The sequence below is a fragment of the Ovis aries genome, chromosome 12 (genome assembly GCF_016772045.2).
Source record: "Ovis aries strain OAR_USU_Benz2616 breed Rambouillet chromosome 12, ARS-UI_Ramb_v3.0, whole genome shotgun sequence".
NCBI lineage: Eukaryota > Metazoa > Chordata > Mammalia > Artiodactyla > Bovidae > Ovis > Ovis aries.
Window position 1 is genome coordinate 54,410,792 of NC_056065.1, and position 21,932 is coordinate 54,432,723.

The window sequence follows — 21,932 nt, forward strand, 5'->3', positions numbered from 1 at the left end:
GGCTGGGCTTCTCCCACACACACCTCTGGTTTGGGTCCATACAACACTCTAGCCCCTTCAGGTTGTCTTTGCAAGGCTAACCCCAGTTCTTTCCTCAAGTCTGTCCTCTGAAGCATGAGTTTCAGCACACAGCCTATGCACACACCAGCAGGTTGATATCTCTGGCTGGGGACTGCAGCAAGGTGGTACAGGCCCTCTGTGTTGGTTTCTGTCTGTTCTGCCTGCTACAAACTGACTGCTGTGTTCTCCTCCAAGCCTCTGAAGCTCCCTTTCCATCCTGGGTGATCTCACCACCAGTGTGACGACTTCCTAGGGCATGGGAACCTTTCCTCTTTTGCAGCTCTCTTCCAGGGGCACAGATCCTGTCCTGCTTCCTTCCTTCTTTTCCTTTTATCCTACCCAGTTACATGAGATCTTCCCTGCACTTCTAGGTATCTGAGATTTTCTGTTCAATAGTGTTCAATAGTTATTCTGTGATAACTGTTCCACATGTAGGTGTATTTCTTATGTATCTGAGGAAAAGGTGAGCTCCATGTCCTTCTATAACACCATCTTGATTGAAGCATCTGCAATTCTTTCCCAGGGGTGATAAGAGAGAGAGAAATGATTGTTGGGCCAGACTAACAATAGTGATAGCTCAGGGAAAGGTGGGAATTGACTATATAAGCATCTTGACCATCTCCTTCCTGGACTACACTGGTCTCACTCCCTCTGGTCTCTTCTCCCTCCAAACCATTTTGCAAGGAAAGCCAGATTATTTTCCACTACTTAATCCCTCATTTTTTCCTACTCCAAACAAAGCCCTTAATGGCAACCCATGGCCCTGGAAGTAAAGCCCAAACATCTAAGCTTATAATCCAGTACTTTTAATGAAAGCCAACTTTCAACCTTATTTTCTACTCTTCCCCAATTCAGACTCAACTACAATCAGCCAGATGGATACTGACCACTTCCCTATTTCCATATTTCAATTTTTCATCATCATATTGTACTTTCATTTCATAATTTCCTATATACTCCACCCTGGCTACCTATCTTTCCAGGAAATTCCTCTTTCTTCATGATGCTTTCTCTTTATGTTTAGGCCTCCCTGAGTTACACAGCATTTAGCTTATCCATTCAAGAATACTTGTTTACTCACAAACTGGGTGATGGACTCCTGAAAGACAAGAACAATGCAAAGGTATCTATTTCCCTTCAGGGACCTAAGATAGTGCAGTGGGTATGCTCATTCAATATTAGATACAGGTGGCAAGGGACAGTCTATCATACTACTGAGGATACATTCAGTACCTTCACCTTTGAAAAACCACAGTTCCTTTTGATAAACATAAATATCTTAAGTATTGGGTATTCACATTCAAAAGAATGAAGTTGGGTTCCTACCTGACACCATAAACAAATAGCAATTTAAAATGAATCATAGACATGTTTAGACATAAGGCTCAAAAAACTGTAAAAGTCTTACAAAAAAAAAAAAAACATAAAAATAAATCTTGGAGACCTTAGACAAGGCAATGTTTCTCTGATATGACACTGAAAGCACAATCAACAAAAGGAAAGATAGATAAATTAGATTTCATCAAACTTAAAGCCTTCTCTGCTTCAAAGAACACAATTATGGAAATGAAAAGATAATTCACATAATGGGAGAAAACATTTGCAAGTTATATATCTGATAAGAGCCTTATACCCAAGATATACAAAGAAGTTTTACAATTCAAAAATAAGAAGAAAAATACAAACATGCGGAGACTAAACAACATGCTGCTAAAAAAACCAATGAGCCAATGAGTCAGTTAAAGAGAAAAACAGAGAATACCTCAAAACAAATGAAAATGTAAACACAAAAGATTTTCCAAAATCTACAGGATGTAGAAAAGGAAGTTCTAAGAGGAAAGTTTATAGCAATACAGGAATACGTCAAGTAACAAAAAATATCTCAAATAAACAACCTAACTTACCTAACCTTCCTTTAATTTCATATAAAGGAATTAGAAAAAGAAAAACAAAAAAGGTCCAAAGTCAGCAGAAGGAAGGAAAAAAAAATCAGAGAAGAAATAAATACAATAGAGACCAAAAAACTGTAGAAAAGATCAATGAAATCAGTAGTTTTTTAAATAAATAAAATTGATAAACCTTTAGCCAGACAAATCAAGAAAAAAGAGAACCCAAATAAACAAAATAAGAAATGAAAGAGGAGAAATAACTGATACCACAGAGATATAAAAAAGTCATAAGAGAATATTATGAACAGTTACATGCCAACAAACTAAACGGCCTAGAATAAATGGTCAAATTTCTAGAAACATAAATTTTCAAACACTAAATCAAAAAGAAACAATTTGAACAGATCAATCAGCAGTCATGCAATTGAATTTGTAATTTTCAAAACGTCTAGAAAGCAAAAGACAGCACTGAATGACTTCACAAAAATTTTACCCAACATACAAAAAAGAGTTAATTCCTTTCCTTCTCAAACTATTCCAAAAATTGAAGATGAGGGAATACTCCCAAATTCATTCTATGAGGCCATCATTATCCTGATACCAAAAACAGCCAAAAATAACTTCAAAAAAAAAGAAAATTAAAAGTCAATATCTCTGATAGACTATATCTCAGAAAGTCTTGTCAAATACTATATACAATTACTTACATGTGGAATCTAAAAATTTTTTGCAAAAAACAATGAATGTAATAAAACTAATAGACTCACAGATATACAGGAAAAACTAGTGGTTACCAGTAGGAGGGGAAAGACAGGAGGGGTAAAAGAGCGGTAGAATAGTAAGAGATATAAACTACTACACATAAAATAAACAAGCAACAGGGATATACTGAACAACAGAGGGAAGTACAGCCATTACTTTGCAGTAACTTTAAATTCTATTAACATATTGAATTACTATGTTATATACCTCAAACTAATATATTATAAATCAAGTATATAGTTCAATTAAAAAACAAGGAGACAACTCAACTTAAAAATAGGCAAAAGATTCAAAAAGACATTTCTCCAAAGAAAATATGCAAATGGCCAGTAAGCACATGAAAGAATGTTTAACATTATCAGTAATTAAGGAAATGCAAATGGGAACTACATTAAGATACTTCATACCCACTAGAAGAGCTAAAAAATATCTTTTAAGGTAATAACAAATGTTGATAACAATGTGGAGAAAATTGGAATTCTTATATATTTTGCTTATGAAAATAGAAATTTGGAAACAGTTTGGTAATTCCTCCAAAGGTCAGAAATAGAGGTACCATGTGACCCAGCAATTCCCCCTCTAAATACAGACCCAGAGAAATGAAAACATGCAGCCACATAAAAATTTGTACACAAAGTTCACAGCAGCATTATTTATAATAGTCAAATGAACAGAAACTCAAATGTCTATTAATGAATAAATTTGAATCCACACAATGGACTATGATTTAACAATAAAAAGGAATACTGACATATATTACAACATGATGAACCTTAAAAACATTATGCAAAGTGAAAGGAGCGAGACACAAAAGGTGACAGACTGTATGACTCTATAAATGTTCAGAACAGGCAATCCATAGAGATAAAAAGTAAATTAGTGGTTGCCAGGGACTTGTGGAACCAAGGAATGGGTATTGACTACTAACGGGTATGGTGTTTCTTTTGGGATAGTAAAATGGAGAAATTATGCAGTAAAATTAGACAGTGGTGATGCTTATATAACCGAAAATATACCAAAAACCACTGAATTGGACATTTTTAAATGGTGAATTTCATGGTATGAGAATTCTATCTCAGTAAAGCTGATAGCTTTAAAATCTTAGGTACACGTGCCACCAAGATTCTGATAGTGTACCTTCTCCAATGACAGTACAGTATTCCCACAACAGGCTTTTCAAACTATAGACTTTCATCACTGAAAAAAAAATTTTTTTTCAAATTCTGCCTCTCTGTCTCCTTGAAAGACATGCTTTCTGGTTGAAAATCATTAGTCAAAACCATAGCAAATTACATAAAATTAAATGATTAGTGATGGTAATAAGATTAGTACTAGACATTATAGAAATAACTCAGTCATTATTTTTAGCTATTATTAATACTGGAACTGAATGAAACTGAGTTATGGATTAGAGCTTATAATAAGGTTAATGGCTACTTCATGAAGATTGTTGAAATCTGATTATCTCAGAAATAACAACACTGAATCTAATTTTTACGCAACTTTCAAATCATTTTTATCTAAAACTTACGTGGTGTAGCCATTTTCGTGAAGATAGGAGTCACAATATCTTCCAATTGCTGTTTCTGCTCAAAGAGCTCATTAATGGAAGCTTCCAAATGGGTTTCCAACCATTCATTTTTTACACGGCATGCATTGAGGAGGATATTCTAGAGACAGAAACAAGGAATTTACTTTCCACTTGTTTATTTAAAAATGAAACTCTATGGTATCTCTAAATCAGCACTGTGCAACAGAACTTTCTGTGATGATGGAAATGGTCACAGAAATATCTGCACAGTCTAATACAGTCACCATTAGATGCATATAGCCAGTGAGCATTAGAAAAGTGGCTGGTGTGACTGAGCAGTTGAATTTTTAATTTTAATTAATTCTAATTTATAGTCACATGAAGCTAGGGGATACTGTATCTGATAGTGCAGTACTAACACTAATGAAATGTGTGTATAATGAAACTCATTAATCTAGAGATATGATGCCTTGGGCCAGTCTACATCCTCTCCCTATTTCTTTATTTTCAGTGAGCTCTGCATGGCAATTAGATGGGGAAACAATGGAAACAGTGACAGACTTTATTTTCTGGGGCTCCAAAATCACTGCAGATTGTGACTGCAGCCAAGAAATTAAAAGATACTTGCTCCTTGGAAGAAAAGCTATGACCAACCTAGATAGCATATTCAAAAGCAGAGACATTACTTTGCCAACAAAGGTCCGTCTAGTCAAGGCTATGGTTTTCCAGTAGTCATGTATGGATGTGAGAGTTGTACTATAAAGAAAGCTTGAGCAGGGAAGAATTGATGATTTTGAACTGTGGTGTTGGAGAAGACTCTTGAGAGTCCCTTGGACTGCAAGGAGATCCAACCAGTCCATCCTAAACAAGATCAGTCCTGGGTGTTCATTGGAAGGGCTGATGTTGAAGCTGAAGCTCCAATACTTTGGCCACCTGATGCGAAGAACTGACTCATCTGAAAAGACCCTGATGCTGGGAAAGATTGAAGGCGGGAGGAAAAGGGGACAACAGAGGATGAGATGGTTGGATGGCATCACCAACTCAATGGACATGAGTTTGAGTAAACTCCGGGAGTTGGTGATAGACAGGGAAGCCTGGCGTGCTGCAGTCCTTGGGGTCGCAAAGAGTTGGACACGACTGAACAGAGTCGGACACAACTGAACAAAGAGTCAGACACGACTGAACTAAACTGAACTGTGACGAATGTTTGCAAAAGTCGGAAAAAGTAGGTGGATGGTGTGCACTTCATGCAACTCAACAGACAATGCCAATATTTATCCCTTCTTAGGTGATTCACAGGAGGAGGAAGTGTAAGAAATGAGCAAAACCTCACTGAAAACCTCTCAATTTGCATTTCAAAACCATCTCTTTGCACATGAGCAGCAAACTGCTGGTACCTGATTTAAGATGTTCATTATTCTATGATTTGTAATAATGAGACATGAATAAATTTATTACATGTCCTGTCCATATTAATAAATAAGCAACATTATATGCAGAAGTATAAGGAATGAAGTGGATTTGTAAAGATGTCCATAATATATTCTTTAAAGGAAAAGAGAAAATTAAATAACTTGTATAGTATGATCCTATTTTTATAAAAGCAAAATCTCTTATATTAATAAAACTATATGTATGCATACATATATTTACATAAGTGAGGAAAAGTATACTGAGATTAGCACAAAATTGCTATTAGAATCACAGGGTAATAAGACTCGATAGGGTAAAAAGAAAATTATTAAGTCTGCTTTCGATGTTTTGCTTTTATTCTAACCATTAGTATAGGTACATAATATTTTCTAGCTCAAATAATCAAATATTTAAAAACTGAAATTAAAAAGGCTTTTATAGTAACTAGTTTGACAAAGCACTGTTTGTGCCAGGAAGATTGTTTTGCAAATCTAATAGATACACTAGCTCTTCTAATAGAATTCTATCTATACTTTGTTTCATAAGAGATTTTGTAAAATGTTTTACAAACAAGTGAAACGTGTGTCTTATCATGTTCTCAGACTTGCTGATGTCTTACACTTTTAGCAGTAGCTAATTTTTTTTCATCAGAATTAAAAGTCACAGAAAATTCATACAATGTCCTTCCCAGAAATGCAAGAAATAATTTAAAACCCAAACACATTTCTAATCTTTAGCATACCTTTTTTTTTAGTATACATCAAAAGAAATCAACTAGTTCACATGTAGTACATAATATATGACAAATGTGGCAAGCTGGCTTTACAATTAGCTATCTTTACACCTGTGTATTTTTCTATTATGCAAATTTTGATACATGAAAAAATGGGCAGTGTATATAAGTATATATGTGAACATACAGACCAAAATATATGATGTATATGTAAGTTTTGAAGCAAACTAATGAAATGAGTATCAGTGGACCCCACTAATCAACAGAAGAACAAGAATGCTGCCAGTACTATTAATGCTGCTTCTATCAGCAGTTTAATAAGAAAGGAAAAAAAAGGAAGGAAGGGAAGGAGAACAGAGCAGTGAGGATCACCACCTACCTCTAGTGCTTTAGTGTAGCAGTTAGATACAAGGGGGAAAAATCTCAAAAGACTTCAGAACAAAATGTAAGCACAATGTTGTACCTTGTCTTCCTTATAAAGCTTCCCTGGTCCCTTTTCTGAATCTGTAACAGTTGCAGAGACCTTTGCAATATATTTTTTCAGTGCCAGCCTTGCTTCTGAAAGAACAGGACAGTAAAAATGCTTAAAAATAAGGCAAAGACCAAAAAAATTCGCTCAACAGTTTATAATGTAATTTTATAAATCCAGAGCTTTATAAAGACTGTGTAGGAGATTTGTTACAGTTTTCCTTGGGGAAATTCAAGAACGATAACACTTAACTAACACAGTGATTTGGGGTACTCACTATATTCGTGTGTGTGTGTGTGCGTGCATGCTCAGTAACTCCGTCATGTCTGATTCTTTGCAATCCCATAGACTATTGCCATCAGACTTCTCTGTCCATGGAATTTTCCAGGCAAGAATACTGGAATGGGTTGCCATTTCCTACTCCAGTAGAACTTCAATTCCGCTAAAATTTTTAAAGAGCAAATAAATACAAAATGTGACACCAAAGAAACTACAGTCTATCAAAATATCTACTCTGGAAAGTGAAAGTCGTTCAGTCGTGTCTGACTCTGCCATCCCATGAACTATACAGTCCGTGGAATTCTCCAGGCCAGAATACCGGAGTGGGTAGCCTTTCTGTTCTCCAGGAGATCTTCCCAACCCAGGGATCAAACCCACGTCTCCCGCACTGCAGGTGGATTCTTTACCAGCTGAGCTAATCTGGAAAAAGGAACAAAAAGTATTTCCAACAGAAAAATTATTGGGACTTCCCTGGTGGTCCAGTGGCTAGGACCCCACGCTCCTGATGCTGTGGGCCCAGGTTCCATCCCTGGTCAGAAAACCAGATCCCACATGCCACAACTAAGAGTTTGCATGTCTGCATGCTGCAGTGAAAACTCAGTGTAGCCAAATAAGTAAATGTCATTTGTTTTACCCTTCAAAATAAATTAAAAATAGCTTCCCTCTTAAAAAAGTGTTTAAAATAATTCCATTCTCTATAAACACCCGTCACAAAATTTGCAAGGCTTGTTTAAACAAAATCACACCACTGAAAGAAATACAGAGACAGACAGATTGAACATAATAAACAGTAGATTTGTTGTTGTTGTTTAATTGCTAAGTTGTGTCTGATTCTTTACAGTCTCATGGACTGTAGCCCGCCATGCTCTTCTATCCATAGAAGTTCCCAGGCAAGAATACTAGAGTGGGTTACCATTTCCTTCTCTGGGGGATCTTCCCAGATCAGGGATCGAACCTGCATCTCCTGCATTGGCAGGAGGGGTCTTTATAGCTGAGCCACCTGGGGCTTCTACATGGAGAGAAGAGTAGAGCTGGAGAGGACTTAGCAACTGAACAACAAAACAGGGTTAGCAAAGCATTAATAATACTTCAAATTAATTTAACAATTGATCATGTCTTGTGACTGCTATAACAAATTGCCACAAATCTGGTGGCTTAAAACAATGCAAGCTTATCCTGTAGTAAATTCTAGAGGCCACAAGTCTGCAATCAGTTTGCTGCTGCTAAGTCGCTTCAGTCATGTCCAACTCTGTGCGACCCACAGACAGCAGCCCACCAGGCTCCCCCGTCCCCAGGATTCTCCAGGCAAGAACACTGGAGTGGGTTGCCATTTCCTTCTCCAATGCATGAAAGGGAAAAGTGAAAGTGAAGTCGCTCAGTCGTGCCCGACTCTTAGCGACCCCATGGACTGCAGCCTACCAGGTTCCTCCATCCATGGGATTTTCCAGGCAAGAGTACTGGAGTGGGTTGCCATTGGAATCAGTTTAGCTGAGTGAAAATCAAGGTGTTGGTGGGGAAGAGTCTTTCTATGGGTTCTGAAAGGAGAATCTATTTCTTGCTGTTTTCCACCTCTAGCTGCAGCCTATACTCCTTGGCTGGTGGCTCCTTCTTCAACCAAAATACACCGTTCCAATGTCTAGTTCTATCATCAAATCACCTCCTCTTCTGTGTCAAATCTCCTGCCTCTCACTTATAATAAAGACACTTGTGACTACATTTAGGTCTCAGCTGGATAATCCACGATGATCTCTCCATCTAAAGATCTTCAGTTTAAGGATCCACAAGATCCCATATGAGGTAACATGCTCAGGTTCTGAGGGTTAGAATCTAGATATCTTTGGTAGACATTTTTCAGCCTACCATAGCCTGCCCTCTGACCTCCCCAAACTCACATCTATCCCACATGCAAATACATTTATCCCATGCCAGCATCTAAGTTTCAATCCATTACAACATCAACTCATGTTCAAATGTTCATCTAAAATATCATCAGCTCAAAAGTCTCATCTCCTCATACAAACAAGGTATGTGTGAGACATTGGTATGATCCATCTATCCTGGGGTAAAATTCCTCTCTATCTGCAGACCTGTGATACTAGAAAACAAGTTTTCTATCCCAAAATACACTGGTGGGACAGGCACAAAGCAACAGTTATAGATACTGCCATTCAAAATGTGAGAAATTAGAAGGAAAAAAGGAGTCACCTCAGTCTCAAGCAATTCTGAAATCCCAAAGGGCAAATTCTATGAGGTATCATAGCCTCTTGGCCTGCAGCTCCAGCCTGAGTCATCCTTCCTTTTCATGAAAGATGAAAAGTTTTTGCAGCTGAACCATCTTGTCAATTACAGCTTCAAATCTATCATTCATGTTGCAAGCAGAATCAATTCTCTAAACTGGAATCTAAGGTTTAGGTTTTGGCTCCACTAGTTGGTGACCTGGAGCCAGTGGTGGTTCCAGAATTTCAGTACAGGAGGAAGTTTAGTAGAGGAATTAGTTTGAAGAGGCGATTAAGGGACTTGTCATAAAGCTATATTTGTATAATAAGCATGCTGATTTTACTGAGTGCATATGTTTATTTTGGGTGGCCTGGTAGAGAAAGCAGCTTACTGCAAGCATCTTCTAATGCCACCAGACCTATCAGAGCATTCAGGCAGCAATATAACAGACTGGGAAGTTTATGAACAACAGAAACTTGTTTTTCATAGTTCTGGAGGCTGGCAAGTCCAAGATCAAGCTGCAACATGGTTGCAGTCTAGTGAGACCCCTCTTCTTTCACTGCCAACACCTTCTCAAGGTGCCTTCACATGGTAGAAGGGCCCAGGGAACTCTGTGGGGACACATTTTTAAAGACCACTAATCCTATTTATGAGGGCCCCACCTTCATGTCCTAAGCATCTCCCAAAGGCCCCATGTCCTAACACCATCACATCAGGCATTAGAAATTCAACATATGCATTTGTGGAGGAACACAAAGATTCAGACCATAACAGTATCTTAACCCTCCTAACCTCAGTTTCTCCATCTATAAAGTGGAAGTATTATAATACCACCCACATACGGTTGTTCTAAGAATTAAAACACAGTATAATACATGCAAATTTCTTGACACAGTGCCTGGCACACAGGAAAGTACTCAGTAAGTTTATTATTAGGTCACTCCTCTCCTCCAGACTTTGTAAGTAACTCCATACTGGCTACTGAATAAAATGCAGGGCCCTCCAAGACCTATCTAGCCACAATCTTTCCAGCTTCATCCCTTCCTACATTCATTCAGAGACCCTATCATTCATTTACTTCCTGTTCCCTCTGCCTGCTGATATCAATAGGGCTCACTCCTTTAGTTCTTCAGGTCTGTCTTCAAACATCACCTTACCAGAGAGGTCTCTCCTGATGGCCCTCTGAAGTGTAAGCACACACTCACTCATTCACTTGCTGGCAACTTCATAAGCCCCTTACCACTCTATTTTTCTTCATAGCACTTCACAGATAAATAGATTTAGATCATTTTATTTTCTGTATCTCCCTACTAGAAAGTAAACTCCATAAACATAGTTTTATGCCTAGGTGTATCAGTATACTCAGCTCCTAGAACAGTATTTAGCACATAGGAGGTGCTCAATAAATATTTATAAATGGAATGTTGCTGCTGCTGCTAAGTCGCTTCAGTCGTGTCCGACTCTGTGTGACCCCATAGACGGCAGCCCAACAGGCTCCCCCGTCCCTGGGATTCTCCAGGCAAGAACACTGGAGTCAGTTGCCATTTCCTTCTCCAATGCGTGAAAGTGAAAAGTGAAAGTGAAGTCGCTCAGTCGTGTCCAACCCTCAGCGACCCCATGGACTGCAACCTTCCAGTCTCCTCTGTCCATGGGATTTTCCAGGCAAGAGTACTGCAGTGGGGTGCCATTGCCTTCTCCGAAATGGAATGTTACTCAGACATAAAAAGGAATGCATTTGAGTCGATTCTAATGAGGTGGATGAACCTAGAGTCTATTATACAGAGTGAAGTAAATCAGAAAGAGAAAGATAAATATTATATATTAATGCATATATATGGAATCTAGAAAAATTGTACTCATAAATTTATTTGCAAGGCAGCAATGGAGAAGCAGACATAGAGAACAGACTTATGGACATGGGGTAGAGGGGAGGAGAGAGTGAGATGAAAAACTGACTCACTAGAGGGTCAGCAAAAAACTGACTCTTTAGAAAAGACCCTGATGCTGGGAAAGACTGAAGGCAGGAAGAGAAAGGGATGACAGAGAATGAGATGGTTGGATGGCATCACTGACTTGATAGACATGAGTTTGAGCAAGCTCTGGGAGTTGGTGATGGACAGGGAAGTCTGGTGTGCTGCAGTCCTTGGGGTCACAAAGATCAGGACATGACTGAGTTCCACTGAGTGACTGAACTGAACTAAACTGAATGGTTTACACAGAATTTCTTTGCTTATTATGTTTCCTCAACCTAAAATGCCCTCTCTGCCATCCACCAAAATTCTACTCATTCTTCAAAGCTTACTCAAAATGCACTCCTGTGAAACCCCTAATTCCCCCTGGTAAAACTGAGTGCTCTATCATCCATTATATAATTATAATTTGATTTAGCCCTGAGTATAATCTGTGCAAAGACCCTGATGCTAGGAGGGATTGCGGGCAGGAGGAGTAGGGGGACGACAGAGGATGAGATGGTTGGATGGCATCACCGACTCGATGGACATGAGTTTGAGTAAATTCCAGGAGTTGGCAATGGACAAGGAGGCCTGGTGTGCTGCGATTCATGGGGTCGCAAAGAGTGACTGAACTGAACTGATAATCTGTCCTGTAATTTTTTATTTTCCTGTTTTCTGCTTCTACTCCTAGACTGTAAGTTCCTTAAAAGCAGTCTGTCTCATCTTATCATATACCACACTAATCCACCATCTCTTTTTCATACAATCATGCCAACCCCCAATCAACCCACCCCTCACCCACTACCTGGTAGTTACTACATTGCCATCAAAAAGATATATCAAAAAGGGGAGTCACTCAGTATTTCCTTGACTAAATGAAGAGAAGGACATTCCTCAATATAAAAACAGAAGCAGAAGCTAGGTTGTATGATATTTCCATGATAATGATATTACCATGGTATATGACTCTAGCTACTTGGTGCAGTGGTGAAGAATCTGCCTGCCAGTGAGTAGGGAAGGAGACTCTAGAGCCACAGGTTAGATCCCTGGATTGGGAAGATCCCCTGAAGCAGGAAATGGCAGTCCACTCCAGTATTCTTGCCTGGAAAATTCTATGGACAGAGGAGTCTGGCAGGCTACAGTCCACAGCATCGCAAAGAGTTGGACACAACTGAGTGAACACACATACACACACGCTTTTAAGTAGATGTTCTAAAGTACCATACTTCAAAAGGGTTGGAAAGGATACAGGTAAGTTGTTCCCATGAAATTCTGTTAATATAATGACAATCTAAATTTATTGGCTATCAAAATATTAGCAAAGTCTTCATTTTTTTTCAGAAAACTGAAGAGGCTCAAACCATTCTGGAGAAAAAAAGGCAAGAAAAAAGTATCCCTAAGAAACCCAAGGTGATTGGTTAGCCAACATCTTTTAGTCCCAGTGTGTTTCTTTATGACATCACTGAATGTATCCCTGAGTCACCATGGCTGATGATGTTATAATGACCATCAGTGTGTATTTTGCTGCCTATTTATCCTAAGTGCCTTGACTGGAGTACCAGGGCATTTCTGCTCTGTCTCTAAAAAAATTTTTGGCTGTAATTTTTTTTTCATTTGAGAAGGAAAGATGTCTACTCAAGGACTATCCCTGATTTTTACTCTGTTGTTTATCTGCTTCTTCAGGGAGAGCTTCTGCATTTGTGATGGTACTACCTGGACAAAGGTTGGATGGGAGATTTTTCCAGAAGAAATGCATTTTTTGAAAGTTAAGACAGCTCCATCTCACTGTCTACCTTACCCTCTGGACAAACTATGCTGCAGTTTTGCTAATATGGATATATTTCATGGTTGTTTAAACCTTGTTTATATTTTAGTACAAGCTCTCTTTTTAATCCTGTCTGTTTTGTCTGCACATTACCTGTGGACGAAGTGGAAGAAACACACAAAAAAGGTGATGCTAATAGTAATAGTTATAGAATATCAAAGCATTTAAAAGATAAGATTATCATCTTCTCTGGAGAGAGAACTGTGTCTTCTTCTTCATAACCTTCCCCACTCCCACCATTCACCTCAGCATCTATCACACTTTCTTGCACATATCAGGTTTTCAACAAAGGTGTACTGAATTAGGAGGTCTTTAAAATAACCTATCATTTTAGATAGTTTAAAGTTACAAAACACATCAAGAAAGTAATGAGCTACAATGAGTAGAATGTATAGGAAATGCAGTTATCTGTCTGGGCTCTTAGGTAAATCACTGTATCTTTCTCTGCTGTCTGATCAATAAAATGAAGGATGTGGAACAAGAGTCTTGTTAGATCCCTTCCTGATTTATCTAAGAAAGCTAAGTATACTAAAGTTGGTGTGTATATTTTTTAATGTACTATAAACTAATTTCTAATTTTAGGATAACTTTCTGGAAAATAACACTCAAACTGATTCCCCACTTTGCCAGTGTTACTATATTTTGAGGCAATCTTAACAGCTCATTGACCTTCACAACAACTATATATTTATAAAATGTCTATGATTTTATGACATTACATCTTAAGGCAATTTAGTAAAGGAAAATAATGTACTAATATTCAAATAATTTCTCCCAGCAGAATGCTCTAATAATCATAGAAAGCTTATTAAATGTCTACTGAATGGTGATCATGATCACTACAACCTTACACAAGGGCATATAAAAACGAGCATTTCTTCTGAATTTTTCCTCTCTTCTGTAACAATTTTTTCTTTGTGTAAATAACTAAAGTGTGATATTTGGAGCTTAAGCATATATATCCAGAAAACAAATTTAATTTGAACTACAGTAAGGAAAAAATACCTCATGCGAAGAGTTGACTCATTGGAAAAGACCCTGATGCTGGGAAGGATTGGGGACAGCAGGAGAAGGGGACGACAGAGGATGAGATGGCTGGATGGCATCACTGACTCGATGGACGTGAGTCTGAGTGAACTCCAGGAGTTGGTGATGGACAGGGAGGCCTGGCGTGCTGCGATTCATGGGGTCGCAAAGAATCGGACACGACTGAACGACTGAACTGAACTGAACTGAACTGAAGGAAAACTGTAATATCATTTGTTTTTCTTCTTTTAGCTAAAGAAACAAGTCTCCTTGGATACACCTGGCAACGATCTAGAAACCCAGTCTGTCTATGACATTGACCAAATACTCTGCAGACTGGTGGCCACAACATCAATGATGACCAAGTACCTGAATCAGATGTCCCATTACCCTCAGGCTAAGAAAGCCAAGCACCGAAAACTAAAAATAAAGAAGACTGAAGGAGTAGAAGGAGGCAGAGTATATTAGACACATCCATACGCAAATATAACTCAGTCTACTATGGAGACTACACAAGAAATCTATTGAGGGAAATCATAAAAGGACAAAAGTGATTCTTTGAGATGCTTTGTAATTTGGGGGCTAAATTCTTTACTGAAACTTTCCAACAAAGTCTGTACTGAAAAGTTATTTCTATTCAGCTAAAATAGCATCCATGCTTACTAAAAAGTACTAGGGGAAAGACCATATACAACCACCACTCCATGTTTAAGTATTCTGTTCTTTTTAATGTGTTAGATTGCTAATCATTAAGCAAACTGTAGAAGAGAATCTTGATTTAGTGTTTCAATAAATCTCTGATTTAAGCAATTTTTGTGACTTCTCTTAGTTTCCTGAGCAAATTTTATGGCCACGTGGAGATGTTTAATTTCCCATCTCAAATTGTTAAAATAGTATGGAAATAATAAGGAACAGATTAATTTCTAAGTATAATTTGTTCCCCTTTTCAGTATAATAAATGAATTAAGTATCAATACTTTTTTAAAATTTCAAACTTCTATTGATAAGACGCATCAGTTTTTAAAATATTTCACTTTTGTTGATCAGTCACCTCATTTCTTAAAGTATGGTTTCTACATTTTTCAAAAAAAAAAAACTGAGAGACTGAGACGGACAGATTTTCTTAACAACATATAAAAGAATCCCAGAAAAACATGACAGATTTATAATATACCTCCCATCAATAAAAGGAAAAAAAAACTAAAAAAAATCCTTTGTAAGTAATAGATAATGCTATAGTCTTAACAAATAATAGAAGGGAATAAGTTTTGCCTTGAGTTACTGTGGATTATTAAAAGTTTACTTACAGTTCCATTTTCCAGAATCTGCTCCTTACTTTCACTCTTCCTTGACATTACTCCCACATTTCCATGAATATTTGTTCCATACCTTCAGAGTTCTGAACAATCAACTAATTCTATATATACGTGTGTGTGTACATATATATATATGTATTTCTTTTAATATAAGACACTTGAACAATTAAAAAGTCTATAAACCTTGAAAACCCAAAGAAATTGATCTCTAATAGTCAAATTTTCAGTAGCATGGAGGAGTCTCTGGGGTAGAGAGTCCTCAATCCAGTAAACCTCTCCAGGTGACTCCTACTCTGACCATTAGAGCAAGAAATGGAAGTGGTTTATATTCTTGTTAAGTCTTAATTAAACAAATGTTTAACTTTATGTTGAGTAGTTAGCATTTCTGACACTCTACAGCTACATTACCATGAATCCTTACAATTCCACTGATCTGGAAACAGAACACTAGTTTATAGCATTATAGTCTTTTATCTTCATTACTAGGAAATGGTAGGCCTAATTCCTCCAAGACTGTAAGCTCAGTTCAGTTCAGTCGCTCAGTCGTGTCCGACTCTTCATGACCCCATGAACTGCAGCATGCCAGGCCTCCCTATCCATCACCAACTCCTGGAGTCCACCCAAACCCATGTCCATTGTGTCGGTGATGCCATCCAACCATCTTATCCTCTGTCATCCCTTTCTCCTCCTGCCCTCAATCTTTCCCAGCATCAAGTAAGGACCCAAACTAAACAGATGGACATCAGGGAGAAGGAAATTGAAATTGGGTGGGGAGGGCACACAGTGGTCCTCAGGGCACAGTGTGCTATATGAGGCAGACTGCAGCCTCCTCCTTGGGGCCCTCCAGGCCCTCCAGGCCCTGCAACCTCAGGATCAGCTGGTGAGCTGGGGGGTCCAGGGACAGGCTGAGGGCTGCATCCTGCAGAGCTCCAGAGCCCTCCCCACAGTGCTCACTGGCCAGGCTCAGGCCTTGAAGCAGCTGCTGACCCATCCCTATTTCTCCAACCTAAGGGTGGTGGTCTCCACAGGTCATAGTCCATGGGACCTGGCCCCCATCTGGACAGACTGAGGGCCAGTTGGTCCTAGACACCTAGCTCCCACAGTGATGACAGCTGGGCGGGATCTGGGGACCTGGCCCTGAGGGTGCCACCCGCTGAGATCTGACTCCTCAGCTGTACCTGAGGACTGGCAGGAGGACCCAGACTGTGTGCTGGATGAACGCTCCTGGGTAGGGTTACTGGCCCATGCAGGGACCCCTCCTCTTAGCCAGGGCCTGGACCTTGGAGGTCAAAAGTTGAGGATCGGGACTTTGGCCTTTCTTGTAGAATAGAGAACAACATTTGCTTTGGTAGAGTTTCACCTAGCCGTGACCTAACCTCAAGAACAAAGGCTCTGACACGAAGAAGTCTGCAACAACTAACCACGCCCCCTCCTTTGCCTTTTCTATAAAAAGGGCTTTGCTGAGAGCTTTCAGGGAGCTCCTGGGTTTTTTAACTCCTGGGTTTTTTAAGGCATGAGCCACCCATCTACTTACATGGCCCTGCAATAAACCTTTCTCTGCTCCAGACTCACGGTTTGGTATTGTTTGGTCTCACTGCATGTTGGGCCCATGGACTTCCACTCAGTAACAAAAACCAATGAAACTCTACGCTCATAAGCCCCAACTTTCAGAAAAGTGACAGCAAAATTTGTTCCTGGATTTACTTTTTTAAGTACCATGGGTCATTCTTCAAAACTGGATTTTAAATTATATAATGTGAATTTTGGTAGATCGCCAGTCCAGGCTTGATGCATGAGACAGGGCACTCAGGACTGGAGCACTAGGATGACCCTGAGGGATGGGATGGGGAGGGAAGTGGGAGGCAGGGTTCAGGATGGGGAACATAGATACACCAATGGCTGATTCATGTCAATGTATGGCAAAAACCACTACAATACTGTAAAGTAATTAGCCTCCAAATAAAATAATTTTTTAATAAATAAATACAAATTATATAATGTGAATTTGGGGCTTCCCAGGTGGTGCTAGCGATAAAGAACCCACCGGCCAATTCAGAAGACATAAGAGACATGGGTTCAATCCCTGGGTCAGGAAGATCCCCTGGAGGACGTCATGGCAACCCACTCCAGTATTCTTGCCTGGAGAATCACAATGACAGAGGAGCCTGACAGTTACAGTCCACAGGGAAGCAAAGAGTTGGAGACAAGTGAAGCAACTTAGCATGCATGAATGTGAATTTCACCTAGAACTAATTATTCATGAGGAAATCAATTAAATTTTTTGCTATTTTCTTTTTGCTTATGCATCTGATCATAAAACTGACAGAAATATGGCCCCTCAATAATATTTAGTGTTAAGTGGACAATTATATGCCAAATAATCTACAAAGTATAACTCATCTTTTTCTTCCCAAATATGTTCAGTTCAGTTCAGTTGCTCAGTCATGTCCGACTCTTTGCGACCCCATGAATCGTAGCACGCCAGGCCTCCCTGTCCATCACCAACTCCCAGAGTTCACTCAGACTCATGGCCATTGCGTCAGTGATGCCATCCAACCATCTCATCCTCTGTCGTCCCCTTCTTCTCCTGCCCCCAATCCCTCCCAGCATCAGAGTCTTTTCCAATGGGTCAACTCTTTGCATGAGGTGGCCAAAGTACTGGAGTTTCAGCGTTAGCATCATTCCTTCCAAAGAAATCCCAGGGTTGATCTCCTTCAGAATGGACTGGTTGGATCTCCTTGCAATCCAAGGGACTCTCAAGAGTCTTCTCCAACACCACAGTTCAAAAGCATCAATTCTTTGGCGCTCAGCTTTCTTCACAGTCCAACTCTCACATCCATACATGACCACTGGAAAAACCATAGCCTTGACTAGATGGACCTTTGTTGGCAAAGTAATGTCTCTGCTTTTGAATATGCTATCTAGGTTGGTCATAACTTTTCTTCCAAGGAGTAAGCGTCTTTTAATTTCATGGCTGCAGAAACCATCTGCAGGGATTTTGGAGCCCAAAAATATAAATTCTGACACTGTTTCCACTGTTTCCCCATCTATTTGCCATGAAGTGATGGGACCAGATGCCATGATCTTCGTTTTCTGAATGTTGAGCTTGAAGCCAACTTTTTCACTCTCCTCTTTCACTTTCATCGAGAGGCTTTTGAGTTCCTCTTCACTTTCTGCCATAGGGTGATGTCATCTGCAAATCTGAGGTTATTGACATTTCTCCCGGCAATCTTGATCCTAGCTTGTGCTTCTTCCAGCCCGGTGTTTCTCATGATGTACTCTGCATAGAAGTTAAATAAGCAGGGTGACAATATACAGCCTTGACGTACTCCTTTTCCTATTTGGAACCAGTCTGTTGTTCCATGTCCAGTTCTAACTGTTGCTTCCTGACCTGCATATAGCTTTCTCAAGAGGCAGGTCAGATGGTCTGGTATTCCCATCTCTTTCAGAATTTTCCACAGTTTATTGTGATCCGCACAGTCAAAGGCTTTGGCATAGTCAATAAAGCAGAAATAGATGTTTTTCTGGAACTCTCTTGCTTTTTCCATGATCCAGCGGATGTTGGCAATTTGATTTCTGGTTCCTCCTTACTTCTATTAATCCTCCCAGTTCCCTTTTTATTTTACTGATAAACAACTCGTTAAGGCTGCCATATGAATCTTCCTAAATATCACTTTAATCCACTTCCTCTTCTACATAAAATCTTCCAATGGCTCCCAATGGCTAAAAAAATGAAATGTAAACACCTTAGCCTGACATTTGGAGGTATAATCTGACTGGAATAATAGCAGCGTCATACTTCAAGTGTGATCACCCAACAGGCACTGTGCTAAGACATGGTTTATAGCATCTCATCTCATTCTCACAACTCCCCAAGAGATAAGGACTATTATGGGCCCTCTTTTCTGGAAATTAAGACTGAAGCATACAGAATTTAAGTATCTTGCCCAAGGTCTCATGGGTTTCAAGTAGAGACATCAGTATTTCAACTCAAGCAATTTGATTCAAGAGCCCATGTACTTACTTCTCTTTTATTAACCTGCCTGTGCTGTAGCCTGCTTGTATAAATTACATTGACTTGCTCTTCCAGTAAGGCAAGCTCATCACTGTTTCCCCAACACGTCACTTGCAGTCATAAGGTTTTGCTCACACCCTTTCTCCTCAGTCTGTGTATACAAATCCCATTTCTTCAAGGCCCATCTCAACTCCACCATACTCTGACTTCATGTTCTCTGACCACCCCATAGCATGACCCATCTGCTCTGCCGATTTTAACTCTTAATTATAGTCTTTCTGATATTGTTATTTAACTGTAGGATGCATCAATAGTTTATCACCCCACATATAACAAATGTCCAGAGAGCAGGAACAATCTAGGTACCACAACATAGCTATGTACAACAATGTTATGCTTGTAATCCTAGAAACACAAATGCAGAGAGCTACACAAAATGAATGCCATGAATGTCCTTGGTACTAGTTTTATAACCAATGTTTGTCACATACATAATTACACAGGTGTATCTTCCTGAAATCTCTAAGCTCTATTCTACAGGTTAAGGAAATATTGTAAGAAAAACAGTAAAACTCAAAATAGTACATAGTTTCTTTGACCTTTGATTAAAGCACAAAACACATACAGAAAAGTACAAAATTTACAAGGGTACAGCTCAATGAATTTTCACAAATGAGCACACCATGTTAACAGTTATCAAATTAAGAAAAAAGAGTATTATGCCCCAGAAGTACCCTCCCTCATGCCATAATGAAACCTGCTATTCAGACTTCTAACACCATGGATTAACTTTGCATAGCAAACCATTTTAAATTATTACAACTGTTTCTACTTGGGGAATCAAACATATTCCTCAAGTATGCCATTCTTTTAAACATTTAAGGAATGGTCCACTCTGCCAAGGTCTCTCAGAAAATGGCCTTGAACCATGTATGTATATTATATATACATTATTATAGAAGATTATTGGAGAAATTGTTAGAAGGTGGTAAATCAACCAGCTTTGAATATAATTTCTACTAAATACAATGTTTTAGGCCAATAGCAAAAAAAAAAAAAAAAAAAGGCAGATTTGATATGTTATCACCAACAGTGACTATGGTTATGTCTACAAACAAAAATCCTAATAGAAGGTGAAAATGTTAATCACCTCTTCGCTTTGTTAATGACACAGCCTGTAACTCTGTACTTACAGGAGGGAACCCCAGCAGTGAGTCAGTTTGCTACTACTACCTTGTAAGCTTCCTTACCTGCCCAATCCAGGAACTCAACACACTCAGTCTGGGAATATCGAACAGCAACATCTCGAGCTCTCTCCTTCCGGAAGTTCAGAGCCTCTATATCAACATCCAGTTCCACCAGTGCTTTCAAAGTTTCCAATCGACCCCAGGCTGCAGCACAGTGTAAGAGTGTGTAACCTAACAAATACAATGAGGATGGTCAGGTCAAAGAGACTACATTGTTTCAGGCTCTTCTACAGAGTAGAAGATAATAATGATAATCAGGTGTTGAACAATTACTACAGGCCAAGCAGATGGTGATTGCAGCCATGAAATTAAAAGATGCTTACTCCTTGGAAGAAAAGTTATGACCAACCTAGATAGCATATTCAAAAGCAGAGACATTACTTTGCCGACTAAGGTCCGTCTAGTCAAAGCTATGGTTTTTCCAGTGGTCATGTATGGATGTGAGAGTTGGACTGTGAAGAAGGCTGAGCACCGAAGAATTGATGCTTTTGAACTGTGGTGTTGGAGAAGACTCTTGAGAGTCCCTTGGACTGCAAGGAGATCCAACCAGTCCATTCTGAAGGAGATCAACCCTGGGATTTCTTTGGAAGGAATGATGCTAACGCTGAAACTCCAGTACTTTGGCCACCTCATGCAAAGAGTTGACTCATTGGAAAAGACTCTGATGCTGGGAGGGATTGGGGGCAGGAGAAGAAGGGGACGACAGAGGATGAGATGGCTGGATGGCATCACGGACTCAATGGACATGAGTCTGAGTGAACTCCAGGAGATGGTGATGAACAGGGAGGCCTGGCGTGCTGCGATTCATGGGGTTGCAAAGAGTGGGACACGACTGAGCGACTGAACTGAACTGAACTATTATCCTCTGGCTTCCCTGGTGGCTCAAATGGTAGGGAATCTGCCTGCAACACAGGAGACCTGGGTTCGATACCTTGATCAGGAAGATCCCCTGGAGAAGGCAATGGCAACCCACTCCAGTATTCTTGACTGGAGAATCCCATGGACAGAGGAGCCTGGCAGGGTACAGTCCATGGGGTCACAAAGAGTCGGACATGACTGAGTAACCTGCACAGGTATTATCCTAAGTGCTTTACATATAATAAGTTCATTTAGTTGGTAAAAGAAAAACCCTATGAGGTCATAGCTATTATAATCTTCATTTTACAGATAAGGAAACAAAGGTCCAGAGAAGTTAAAC

At 39.3% G+C, this 21,932-nt stretch overlaps 2 protein-coding genes across 2 annotated transcripts in view; one reads left to right on the plus strand and one right to left on the minus strand.

The window, feature by feature from the left end:
* The window catches only part of ANKRD45 (ankyrin repeat domain 45), a 49,768-nt gene that overhangs the window by 13,185 nt on the left and 14,651 nt on the right, over positions 1-21,932 (minus strand). Inside the window, exons 3-5 of the mRNA XM_012187544.4 lie at positions 20,738-20,905; positions 6,852-6,946; positions 4,243-4,381 (exon numbers count right to left, since the gene is read on the minus strand). Coding sequence (XP_012042934.1) covers positions 4,243-4,381; positions 6,852-6,946; positions 20,738-20,905 — 402 coding nt within the window. The remainder of the gene's footprint in view (positions 1-4,242; positions 4,382-6,851; positions 6,947-20,737; positions 20,906-21,932) is intronic.
* TEX50 (testis expressed 50) lies at positions 12,933-14,728 on the plus strand. The gene is made up of 2 exons (XM_004013805.6): positions 12,933-13,256; positions 14,409-14,728. Exons 1-2 carry the CDS (start codon positions 12,933-12,935, stop codon positions 14,622-14,624), a joined length of 540 nt encoding a protein of 179 aa, XP_004013854.1. The 3' UTR covers positions 14,625-14,728.

Bases quoted from the DNA above. Each gene is read 5' to 3' on its own strand.
- TEX50 (XM_004013805.6), top strand. From the start codon at position 12,933: ATGTCTACTCAAGGACTATCCCTGATTTTTACTCTGTTGTTTATCTGC. The intron at 13,257-14,408 runs GTGATGCTAATA...TTCTTCTTTTAG, and splicing joins GGAAGAAACACACAAAAAAG to CTAAAGAAACAAGTCTCCTT.